Source organism: Doryrhamphus excisus, linkage group LG3 (genome assembly GCF_037039965.1).
Source record: "Doryrhamphus excisus strain RoL-2023G ecotype Guam linkage group LG3, RoL_Dexc_Guam_v1.1, whole genome shotgun sequence".
NCBI classification, from domain to species: Eukaryota; Metazoa; Chordata; class Actinopteri; order Syngnathiformes; family Syngnathidae; genus Doryrhamphus; species Doryrhamphus excisus.
In genome coordinates this window covers 9,922,406-9,934,980 of record NC_136359.1, presented here as the reverse complement: position 1 = coordinate 9,934,980, position 12,575 = coordinate 9,922,406, and the positions used below count along the sequence as shown (strand labels likewise).

General features: G+C 40.9%; 2 protein-coding genes across 3 annotated transcripts; one reads left to right on the top strand and one right to left on the bottom strand.

Moving 5' to 3' along the window:
* The first annotated feature begins 1,055 nt into the window (after window positions 1-1,055).
* On the top strand, window positions 1,056-2,089 carry LOC131128364 (fatty acid-binding protein, liver-type-like). The gene is made up of 4 exons (XM_058071145.2): window positions 1,056-1,203; window positions 1,289-1,461; window positions 1,839-1,931; window positions 2,002-2,089. Exons 1-4 carry the CDS (start codon window positions 1,137-1,139, stop codon window positions 2,050-2,052), a joined length of 384 nt encoding a protein of 127 aa, XP_057927128.1. The 5' UTR covers window positions 1,056-1,136; the 3' UTR covers window positions 2,053-2,089.
* A 2,700-nt stretch (window positions 2,090-4,789) lies between these two features.
* smyd1b (SET and MYND domain containing 1b) lies at window positions 4,790-12,367 on the bottom strand. 2 transcript variants are annotated; one of them, XM_058071142.2, is made up of 10 exons: window positions 12,082-12,367; window positions 11,476-11,652; window positions 10,418-10,631; window positions 8,205-8,335; window positions 8,033-8,071; window positions 7,180-7,375; window positions 5,611-5,703; window positions 5,372-5,535; window positions 5,115-5,283; window positions 4,790-4,986 (listed from the first exon to the last, which is right to left on the bottom strand). In XM_058071142.2, exons 1-10 carry the CDS (start codon window positions 12,201-12,203, stop codon window positions 4,822-4,824), a joined length of 1,470 nt encoding a protein of 489 aa, XP_057927125.2. In that variant the 5' UTR covers window positions 12,204-12,367; the 3' UTR covers window positions 4,790-4,821. The 2 variants fall into 2 exon arrangements, with proteins under 2 accessions (XP_057927125.2, XP_057927126.2); XM_058071143.2 differs by lacking the exon at window positions 8,033-8,071 and having other exon boundaries at window positions 12,082-12,365.
* Window positions 12,368-12,575: the final 208 nt, after the last annotated feature.

Sequence of the window (12,575 nt, the reverse complement as noted above, 5' to 3'; positions counted from 1 at the left end):
AAAACCCGTAGAATACATTCATTTATTCATTTTCTACCGCTTATCTTCACGAGGGTCATGGGTGGGGGGCGGGCTGGAGCCTATCCCAGCTGTTTTTGTACACCCTGGACTGTTTGCCAGCCAATCACAGGGCACATATAGGCAAACAACCATTCACACTCACATTCATACCTATGGACAATTTGGAGTCACCAATTAACCTAGCATGTTTTGGAATGTGGGAGGAAACCGGAGTACCCGGAGAAAACCCATGCATGCACGGGGAGAACATGCAAACTCCACACAGAGATGGCTGAGGGTGGAATCGAACTCGGGTTTCCTAGCTGTGAAGCCTGCACGCTAACCATACATTTATAATTTCATTCATTCATTTTCTACCGCTTTTTCCTCACAAGGGTCACGGAGGGTGCTGGAGCCTATCCCAGCTGTCTTCGGGCGAGAGGCGGGGTACACCCTGGACTGGTGGCCAGCCAATCACAGGGCACATATAGACAAACAACCATTCACACTCACATTCATACCTATGGACAATTTAGAGTCGCCAATTAACCTAGCATGTTTTTGGAATGTGGGAGGAAACCGGAGTAAAGGAGAAAACCCACGCATGCACGGGGAGAACATGCAAACTCCACACAGAGATGGCCAAGGGTGGAATTGAACCCTGGTCTCCTAGCTGTGAGGTCTGCGTGCTAACCACTAGCCCGCCGTGCCGCCCCATTTATAATTTATTGTATATCATTTTGACAAAAATATGTCAAATAAATCTGAAATATTTTGGGCATAAAGGACAAGCAACAATGTGAAACACTTCCGGGTATGACACATTGCAGTTCTCCATTACTGCAGCCAAATGCAACCATCATAATAATTATGATTCACATGAATACCTTTTTGATACAGCTCTTATATTAGATTTCATTCTTTGTGCAAGCATCATGTACCTCATGTTGTGCTGCATCAAATTCCTGTTCTATTCCCTAAAACAGGGAACTTGGGGTTCATCCTCTGTGTCTTATCTGCATCAAGTGCAGCTTCTTTAATTAGAGACACCTGAAGTTAATGATTGCAGCAGCCTCGTGGTGAGAGTATAAAAGACAAGCCATAGTCTGCTCCTTTACCTTCACCTGCCTGATACCATGTCCTTCTCTGGAAAGTTCCAGCTGGAGTCCCAGGAGAACTTTGAGCCTTTTATGAAGGCCATTGGTAAGGTGTTGATGCTATGATGTGTTTAAGTGTTCTGTCAGAGATATGTAACTGTTTTTGGGGGGGTGGTGGGGGTGATACTTAGGTCTCCCTGATGAACTCATCCAGAAAGGCAAAGACATCAAGAGCGTCTCCGAGATTGAGGAGAATGGTGACAACTTTAAAGTGACGGTCACTACTGGGTCAAAGGTCCTCGTCAACTCTTTCACCATCGGGCAGGAGGCAGAGTTGGAGACCATCACTGGCGAGAAGGTCAAGGTAAGGGTTGGTCAAGACTTCAGGACAATGGTTAATTTAGATTTACCCTTAAAGGTATTAAGCTGTATAGACTCATACTGGGTGGTTTCTAATTTGGACCTTTTTGTGTAACTACGATATTATGAGAGCCGTGTTACAAAATTTGGTTTGACCTTTTTAGGCCTAAATTTACTACAATGGGAATCAACCCTTTTGGAAAGATCTTGTGCTTAATTGATCAAATTGGCTTTGCACATTTTTCTGTAACTTAATTAAAATGTACTTGGTATTGTTTAGAGCTTGTTTTTTTTTTTTTTTTTTTTTTTACAAGTGTACCAAATGAAGTAGCCAGTGAGTGTTTTCATTGAATGACTTCATTGTTTAATTTCTCTCAAAAGGCGGTGGTTCGACGTGAAGGCAAGACATTGAAAGTTTCCTTGAAGGGAATCGAGTCGGTCACGGAATTGGTTGATGGCAACACGATTGTCAATGTGGGTAATGTTTTTTTGAGAATTTTTCAAAAAGCTAATTTCAGTGTATGTTACGATCTTTTCCTTGCAGACCATGACACTCGGTGGAATTGTGTACAAGAGGACAAGCAAACGCATGTAGAAGTCTGCACTTGGTATAATAAAAGTTTGAAAAGGCACAGTGTCATTTTGGGAATGAATATGAAGCTTAAATTTTAAAGGGGCATATCTGGAAACCACTGAAGGTAGCAAGTCTAATGGAAACAGTCAACTAGTCGGCACACACAGGTAGCTCATTTCAATTCAGGCCATGGTCTCATGAATTCAGATTTTTTCATTCATTTTTGTAAACATATTTTGCTATGTGTTGTGGCATGTCATCTGTATACAAATGTAGGTTTCTGTCCCTAAAAATGGCGCTTTCAGGGATACAAGCATGTCTAACGGTGAAGATGGAACTTTTTCCTTGTTGCCGACCAACAATTGTGTTTATACTTTAGCTGAGTATAATTTCATAATGCCAAACATTACATTACTTTAAGCATAAGGAAATGATTGTGTAAAAGTAATCATATGCCTACTTTAGCTTTCCATTGACAATTATGGACTTCAGAGGATGCTACTGATTTGCTCTCTAAAACTGCTAGGGACATTGTGGTTGTTTGAGCTGCTTCACCTGCACATTAAAAGCATCCCTGCATAACTGTTGTCGAAGCAATTAAGGATAATTTGCCAAAAACTTCAGCAATGGTACAGTCACAGCAGATGGTGTTCCTACTTCATACACATCGGAGTAGTTGCCAACCAATCGCAGGGCACATCGACTCACATTCATACCGAGAGTATGGACAATCTGGAGTTGCCAATTAGCCCAATATGTTCACACATGGGGAAACATGCAAAATCCACACAAAGATGAACCCAGGTTTTCCCCCAATTTTTCTGACTGTGACCAACATAAGGACCTAAGGAGCCAATTCAAGAAACAATAAAAGCAGTTGTGTTTGCTAAATACAAGGATGAAGAGTCTTGAACCAATCATGATGTGCTATATATTATCACTATATTGACAGTTACTATGGTACCCATTATGTCATTGTATGGTCATATCACCTTGTACTTGGTACGTGACAAAAAAAATAACTATATACAGTAAAGTCTTGTTATATCGATATTGTCGGGAGTCGGAAAAAATATCGATATAACCGGACTGTCGATATATCCGATCCTGCGCCGAACTGCATTAAAAGTGGGCAATAATGCTATATAGTATAGAACAGGGGTCAGCAACCCATGGCTCCAGAGCCACATGTGGCTCTTCAGCCTTTTTGTTGTGGCTCCCTTTGCAATGCTCAAGTATTTTTTTAAACACCTGAATGGGGAAAATACACATCTTTCTGTGAGACGCAATACTAGCAAGAGTATTCGATCACAACACAGCTTTTTCTCCTCTGAACTACTTTGATACCCCAAAATTCTCTCCAAATCTGGAAGTCAATCAAAATCTTGGGAGACTCGCAATTCGCTCTGGATGTGAGCATGTCACTCACATTCTCAATACCTGACGCTCCAGGCGTCAGGTATTTTAATCAAGATACTGTCATTAACCTATGAGTTGGCCTCCATTACACATGCACACTGCACGTCTATTCATTGTATTCTGCTGTTAAAACTTAAAATTAAGAACCATTCAAACTTCCGAAAGTTCATATGTTATTGTTTTTAAAATATGTTTTGTGGCTCCAGTATATTTTTCTTTAGTGAGCAAGGGGGTGAAATGGCTCTTTTGATAGTAAAGGTTACCGACCCCTGGTATAGAACAATGTCGAGCAGCTTAAATCAATCTTTGCTTAAGGATTTCAATACCAAAAAAGAACACGGCGAACGGCTGCTTCCAGTCAACTTTATTTTTCACACTTCCACCAGCAGAGCACAGCACACACACCGATTCCCGCACTTCCTGGTTCACAGGTCATGCTCAACCCGCCCCACATAGCTGGCCAAACACATGCCTGCAACAAAAGAACCAACTGCGTTTGTGGTTTCTCTCGTGTGTATAGATTCTATACACGAACGCCAGCATGTACATATGAAAAACAGTGATTATTGCAAGCGATAAAAAGATATCTGAATACAACACAATTAAATACATGTATTTGTACGCTTGTGTCTTCGTTGGAATAGGTGTGTATGCTATGTCAGTTGGTTCTTCTGTTGCAGGCATGTGTTTGGCCAGCTATGTGGGGCGGGTTGAGCATGACCTGTGAACCAGGAAGTGCGGGAATCGGTGTGTGTGCTGCGCTCTGGTGGTGGAAGTGTGAAAAATAAAGTTGACTAGAAGCAGCTGTTCGCCGTGTTCTTTTTTGGTATTGAAATCCTTAAGCAAAGATTGATTTAAGCTGCTTTTGTATCGATATAAGCAGACCAAATTGGCTGGCGGGAGATGAAAAGGGCATCGTAGTAACCGGATTATCATAATAACTGGGTATCGTACTAACGGAACTAATTATATCATAAAAGACTAGAAATTTGCCGGGAAATGAAAATAGTATCGTAATAAGCAGTACTTCGATATAACCGATATCGATATAACGAGACTTTACTGTAACTAAAAAAAACTATATTAGGAAAGCAGGAAGTGAACAAATGTAATAGTTACTGATTGTAAAAGTACCAGATGGAGGGGTAGAATTTAATAAGCGTTGCTTCTTCCTACTCCTTTTGGACATGTGGAACTGTGAACTGTTTATGTGATGCACTCAATTGTAATCCGATGCATGCTCAAATGAAATAAAACCATGACCATAACATGCACGCCTCTGATTGGTTAAAGTTACCTGAACAGTCCATTACTTTGGCATGAAACATGAGACAAGATAAAATTTTCAGGTGATTTTATTTATTTTTTGTATTACTTTCTCCGATGGAAGAGATTCTTGATTCCGTCCTCTACTGACTTGGGTTCGTGCATCATGGTCATGGGTCTGTTCTTCAGGGCTGCTTCTCTCATGCTGTGGTAAACATACTCATTCTGCTTGAACATCCTCAGCTCCATCTCTGTCTGCATGCGCATGGACTGCAGGGATAAAGAGTACAGAGAAGTGTTCAAATTTTATATTATAGGATGCAAAATTATGGTGGCTGGTGGCAACATAACATCTCTCAGAAAAGACCTCAAAAGCGACTGAAACATTTTTTTTTTACCTCCAAGTCCTTGGTGATGGGATGCATGGGGCCGTGTGTGATCATGAGAATAGCATAGGCCTTGCATATCATCCCGTGGCCAACCTCGATCAGTCCGGCTTGCCAGTGGGTGACTCCTGCTCGCATGGCAGCCATCCCGAGAGTGGGGTTGTTTGGGTGGTACAGCTTCCTGTCAGACAATGGGAAGATTGCAGTAATCCATCAAAACCATCCCAAAGTGTGCCACTTTGTGGCTAAAAAGATTTGGTTCTTCTTACATGTAACCCTCCACCATTTTGCGTGCGTAGTCTGCGGCATCTTCAAAGTACTGCAGGTAGGCCTGCACTTCACTCATGGTGCTCCACATCCTCAACAGGTAGATGTGGGTGTCGGCAAGAACGGGTTCTGTTTTGTCTATGCACGTTCTGCAGATTTTCACCACCTGAGGGAATAAAGCAAGCATTAAATATGAAGGGAACATGAAAGTACAAAGAAAGAAACTCATGTGATTGTTTACCTCGTGGTAGTCGCCCTTTAATCGGGCCTCGTCCATCTTGTCCAGCATTTGAAAGCAATAATCAGTTGCCTCTTTCACTTGTTCCTCTGAAGGCTGAGAGAAGCCAGAAAAACGTGAGCTTTATTGCAATTTAAGCTTAATGGTTTATTGTTGCCAGACAGTTTTTTCCCCCCAATCTAAGATATTAAGATATTGTAACACGATATCTCGAGACACCCCTGTCACAGATGCAATTCCAATGTGTAAGGAATTTTTATGACACCCTTATTGTGTTTACACATTTGAGACAGTTGGTGTAAACACACTCATACAGCCTAAAGCACACACACGCAGCCATACCAGCATACTCTGCTTAACTAGGATGCCAGTGCAGGCAGAAAGGTTTTAAATCGATCTCTTATTGGCCGTCGGATTTTAAAAAAGGTGTGTCAAAATGCTATAGATGTGTCAATATCGACCCGGACGATTATCAGGCAATCACATTCATTCATTCATTCATTTTCTACCACTTATCCTCACGAGGGTTGCAGGGGTGCTGGAGCCTATCCCAGGTGTCTTCGGGCGAGAGGCGGGGTACACCCTGGACTGGTCGCCAGCCAATCACAGGGCCAGGCAATCACACTGAATGGCTTATATTTGTATTTATCCTTTTTAAATCCCTGAAAATGCTCCATTCAGTCGTAAACTACCGGTATAATAAAAAAATAAAAAAATAACAACTAAATAAATAAACAAATAAATAAATAAATAAATAAGTAAATAAATAAATAAATAAACAAACAAATAAATAAATAAATAAATAAATAAATAAATAAATAAATAAATAAATAAATAAATAAATAAATAAATAAATAAATAAATAAATGGCCTCAGTATGAATTATTAACTGATATATTTTAGAAAAATGAATTACTGTATACCCTCAATGAGATTATATAAGGATATCAATAGTTCTTTAACAAAGGGCAATGGCCAGGCCCATAAAGACAAGGCCCTGATTATTTCTTATCATAAGACCTTTGACCTACTGAGGTGCCTCGTCCTGATAGCACACTATATTCCATCATCTTACTAAAGCAACTCATTCCTTGTTTTTCCTTCCTAATATGTATTTTAGTACTTCTTTAGTTGGCACCTGTCTGGCTAACAGCTGTATGAATTCTGCCTAGCACCAAGAGGCTGTGGAAAGCAGGAAAAGAAATCTGAGCAAAATAACTTTTGCTGTTTTTCCGACTCCTTTTTGTAGTATTTGTAAAAAACTCGAGATTTTTCATTTATTTGCAAAAAACAAAAACACCACTTAGTGGTTTGCCGTAACAATACATAAAGAAACTATGTGGTGGTTTCTATAATTAGCACTTTACACACAGATAACAACTAGGTGGAATTATCTTTTGCTTTAAATAGCCTCTGTGACCCCTCTTCTCATGTTTCCCTTATCAGACATGTCTCTGCTAAACGTGGCGGCAAACCATTCAACCCAGTTTGAATTTACCAAATTGAATTTACCAATATAAATTTTCTCATATCAGAGAAGGTAAAGCAACATTTTCATAACGAGGGGCCAACCTTGACGTCTTCCTGCTCCCGCCCTCCCATCTTGAGGTCATCTTTGATGCGACTCTTGCAGTGTTGGCACGTGCAGTCGAAGAAGTACTGCGTCTTTAGCAGTCTCTGTCTCTCCTCCGACAGGTTTATGAAGTCCACATAGGAGACAGTCAGCTCCTCGCCCTCTGCGATTTTACCCAACGAACGCAGTTCAATCCTGAGGACCGGGACAAAGAAACACTGCTGATTTGCTCACATTTCACTTATTGAGGTTTTGGATTGCGGATTTATTATTGGAGTGATGATTAAACTGTAATCCATGCTGTGTTTTTAGTCCAATCAGTAAAGGTTGGAGAAGGAATACTGTAATATAACACTGTTAATAATAGCAATCAGTCCCTTTAAACATACATGTACTTAAACTATAAAAATATTGCCCTGCATAATGTATACGTAGTAACAGTCCACTTAGGAGTTGTAATTATACCTTGTGGATTTATTGTTGACTCGGTTCGTTGAGATAACGGGTTGTTGCTTTGGAGCGTTGTTACGGTGCATTGTTTTGGAGGCATTATTATTATTATGATAGAATTTTGTTTGGTCAGTGGTTAAACAAAGACAACACACACTGCACTCACACTCTGCACACAAAGTGACATAGCAGCTTCTGTGTGGATGATTAACCAGTCCAGAAAGGCAGATTAAGTTGAATTATGTGAGAATAAAGTGTCCCGTGATGGTTTGAGTGTTTAAAATAGCAGGATGTTTGGACCTGACGTACAGACAGGTGGGGTACAAAGATGGGAGGGTGATCTCAGTGCCATTTTTAAAAGACAACACACACGCACGAGGCTTATCTTTAGAGGTAACGCACCTACGTTGAGAATGAAAAATAGTATTCACAGCTGATTGACTGAAAGACAAACAGGGAGCAGTTTTACACACATACACACACACACACATATAACACAACATCACATACAACAACAACAAATGTCCAGTTAGGTGTTATAGACATGATCCAGGCGCCAACGCACATAACTTACTTGCCGTGGTTGAGAATGACAGTGCAGTTGGGCCAGCAGTCATGATTAACAAGACACAGATTAGGGAACAGGCCCACCCCTACGGCCTGAAGACCCCGCTGGTCGCTAACCGTGAAGCCGTTGCAGTTAATCTACGAGTAGGAATTAGAAAGGTGAAAAATAACATAAAATAAGAATGAAAAGCTGCACCTGTGTCTGAACAACAAGAGAAATACAGTCAGTGTGTATTTGATTTTGGAGTGTAACCCTTCCACCTCTGTAGTGCCGCATGAAATAGGGTAAAAATGCGGCAAACCTGACCTACCTACAATAGCTAACAAATTAGACGTTTCTCACACAGCACAATAACCTCTATAAACTCCTTTCTAGAACATTAGGGTGTTTATAATCACCATGAATTTTTGCAAACCAATTTAGGGGACTGACAAGCACATATCTGAGCATAAACATGGCCGCCGCCAGGCAAAATGTCTTGACTAATAACACTAAATACTAAATACTAATACTAAACTAATTACCAATAAACCACACATGTCAAAATTAGGATGCCACGCCCCATTTGTTTTTTTTTTACATGACCGTAAAGCCATTTATGACTTGTCTTGACCATTAGGTTCCCTCATCCTTCATGCACTGAATCAATCATGTTATCACCTAGCTAACAACACTGATGTCACACACTCACCGAGATGCTTGATTTCCTTTTATGTACATTTTGTTGATCATTAACATTTATAGTACATCGAGGGTCGGCTGTTATCAGCTATTAAACCTTAATATGACAACATCTGATTCTCGGCTGCTTGGTCAAAAGCTAAAAGATGCTTGCCATAAACACAGGATGACTCATTTTGAATGCAACCCAAAATAAGATGTCTGCCACAGCTGAGGTCAAAGTACATGTTGCTTGTCATTGCCAAAGCTCTTTTTTTATTTATTAATCAGTCACAAGTTTAACCGATGTCTACGAAAGCTTACTAAAGAAACTATTGTGATAGACAATGCAAGTCAAACTAATTTGGAATGCTGAATACTACGTTCAAAACAAGATGGCCGACTGAGCTCATTTTAAAGGGGAAGTGCACTTTTTGGGGAATTTTGCCCATCATTCACAATCCTTATGTGAAAGATGAACACATATTTATTTCCCTTTTCTGTGCATTATAACACTAGGAAACAAGTTAATATGAGCTAGCTAGTCATTGGGACACAACTGTTTTGACTATGAAGACCTCAAAAAAAAAATTCCAACAACATTGCATTGTTTGATGTACACTATTTCCCCTCTCCTTGGGATGGCTGTGTCTTCCAGCACAAAACGTATGCTCCAGTATTCAGGTAAAAAATCCTGATGGCAAATAAGCATCTTGTTGAGTCTCTTTGTTGCGAAATTGAGAACGAGGTATCCACTATTCCATCTGTGAATGATGCTGAGACTAGTGCTTGTCGTGTTAGTCCGCCATATAAAAATAGTTTTTCATGTTAGCGACTACAATAATAACATCGCTGTAGCTTGGTTAATATACAAGTCAGGTATGTAAAAGGAACACTTTTTGTGTTTTATGTCAGGATTAAACATCAAATTAGGTATTTACCATGACGTCCGTTGTTAGCTAGCTCATATTAACTTGTTTTCTCGCGCCTGGTGCCTTAGGTGTTTTTAATTTGTTTGTAGAGGGCCATCAGTGGGTTTGCGATTTGATAATGGCTGGTTTAGCGTATCAAAAATTATTATTTGTAGACTCCTATAGAGCAGCTACACATGACAACGTGCAGACAAAGCTTTCTAGATCGTCAAGATTCTGCACCTCTTGCTGCCCAAATGATCTGTTTAATTTACTCCACCCCCAGCCCTCCTCCAGGTACGCCCACTCTGCTGTGATTGGTCACACTCCCAAGCACTTCCAAGGACTTCCGGACAGCTGCCGAACTCATTTTGTATGATTACTTACACAATATAAACACAGTTATGACACCCATAAAATGTTACAGCAACAGTTTGGCGGATAGTCCAGTGCTTCTCAATTATTTCCTGTCATGCCCCCCCTAAGGGACAGACATTTTTCCAAAGATCAGAAAAGTAGAGAAGCATACTCGGTTTGCTTTTTTTTTTTTTTTTAGTTTTTTTTTTAGTATTTTCTATTTTAAAACTATCCTAAACGTGAACTCTGAACGGATTAGCTTTGAAAGTTGAAAGAAGCAAACAAACGCACCAGTCCGAAGACGTGTGAGATGACATCACTGGTGTGCTGTTTGCTGTTCCGAGGCCAGTAGTCTAGGAAGTTGTGAATGTCCACTTTGAACTCCTTCAGCTCGTCCTCCTGCATGTCCTCAATATGGTCCTCCAGCTCGTCCAGCGTGGTCAGCTGCATGTCTGACACCACGCTGCCATCCTTGTCCAAACGCCACATGATGCGTGCCACCAAGCTGCACGTGGAGACATTTGATTCATTATAAGTGAACACACAGATGACCTTTGCTTGAATGTGGAACACCCTGGTTAAAAGTGGCAAGACCAAACAAATGTACTCAGAATTACTCTTTAACATCATCATCAACATAAAAAACGGAGGTGGTTTAAAAGTCTTAAAAATGAGTCATCTACCTCTTACAGAACTCATGATTGATTAGTTATGTCTGTAGAGGCAAGAAGTTGGAACTGACTCAAGTTCTTATGAGTCGATTCACTTGCATAGCACCTTGTGTGATTTCTTCTTAGACGGATGTTTGTGCCACATAAAAATATGCAACTTTCAAAATAAGTATTAAAGCATTTTTTAATTAGATTTTTATTTGTGATTTTATCAGGAGGGGGCGGCACGGCGGTCGAGTGGTTAGCATGCAGACCTCACAGCTAGGAGACCAGGGTTCAATTCACCCTCGGCCATCTCTGTGTGGAGTTTGCATGTCCTCCCCGTGCATGCGTGGGTTTTCTCCAGGTTCTCCAGTTTCCTCCCACATTCCAAAAAAATGCTAGGTTAATTGGCGACTCCAAATTGTCCATAGGTATGAATGTGAGTGTGAATGGTTGTTTGTCTATATGTGCCCTGTGATTGGCTGGCCACCAGTCAAGGGTGTACCCCGCCTCTCGCCCGAAGACAGCTGGGATAGGCTCCAGCACCCCATGACCCAGTGATAAGCGGTAGAAAATGAATGAATGAATGAATGAATGAATGAATAGTATAAGATGGAACTTTAAATATTTCCTCTTGTTGGGGTATAACATTTATGGACAAAAGTAAAGCAGCGGCATACATGTTCTTTCACTCACCGAATGTTCTCATTGGGCGCTTTGCCATAGGTTTTGATGGCAGCGCATTCTTGCTTGTGTTCGGCCCAGCCGGCCCTCTGACAGGTGCGGTCGCAATAGTGAGCAAACTTGCACTGGCCACATCTCTGGAGTTTGTCTTGTCTGCGGAAACAGCTGTGGCAAATACGCTCTGCAAGGCTGCAAAATACAGTAGCCATGATATTGTCATTTGTTTCACTTCTTGCTATAATATTCAAATATACAGTCCATCAATCAAAACAACTGTTGCCAGGAAATTGCCTAATTCATGATCAATACAAATTGACACATTTTCAACCCTAAGTACGAAACACAATTTCAGAGATCTATCCATGGAACAATATGTGTAATATTGTGTCTGTTGTTTGCAGCTGTATTGCACCATATACTAACTAGTATGTTCAGGTTTTTCTCAAGGCGTCCACATACGTACTTTTGTCATCACTCCAGAAAATTGGCTTATAAAATACACTCGTATGATTAAATTACAATAAAAATACTTGTACATAGCATATGTTTTAGCATTAAAAGAGCCAATTTGAGGTAGATTTACAGACCACTTCTGTCCCATCCCCCCCTTGTTTGTACCTGTCAAAGACAACAGCTGCCAGACTGGGTTCAGAAAAAATGACATCTCCAGCCCAAAACTCCTTGTTGGCCTTCAGGCCCCTCCCCTTTCCAGGTGAGTCAAATACCGCCACACTGTCCATGGCTGCGACACTGCTTCTTCTTTGGTACTGCTTCCTGAGATGCTCCTGGACAAGCTGGGTCCTGCGAAGGAGGGTGAGAGGATTGTCCAACTGGTGGCGGGGAAGCTAAATACTCAGTTAGGGGCTGGATCGGTTCAGGATCCCACAGACCAATCCAGTTCCTCTGGGGTCCTCCTAGAAAGACAACTGCACAGTGCATAGCTAAGCTACTTAAAATAGCCATCAACTTGAGCTAGACCACTAAGGTGCATAACATGGGTTGGGGTCTTTTCTCTGACAAACATGATGTGTCTCACGAGGACAAAGTGTCCCGAGATCCAAGCTAGTTCAGGAATTATCGGAAAAAAAACTTTGTCATTCACTGTGGCCCTT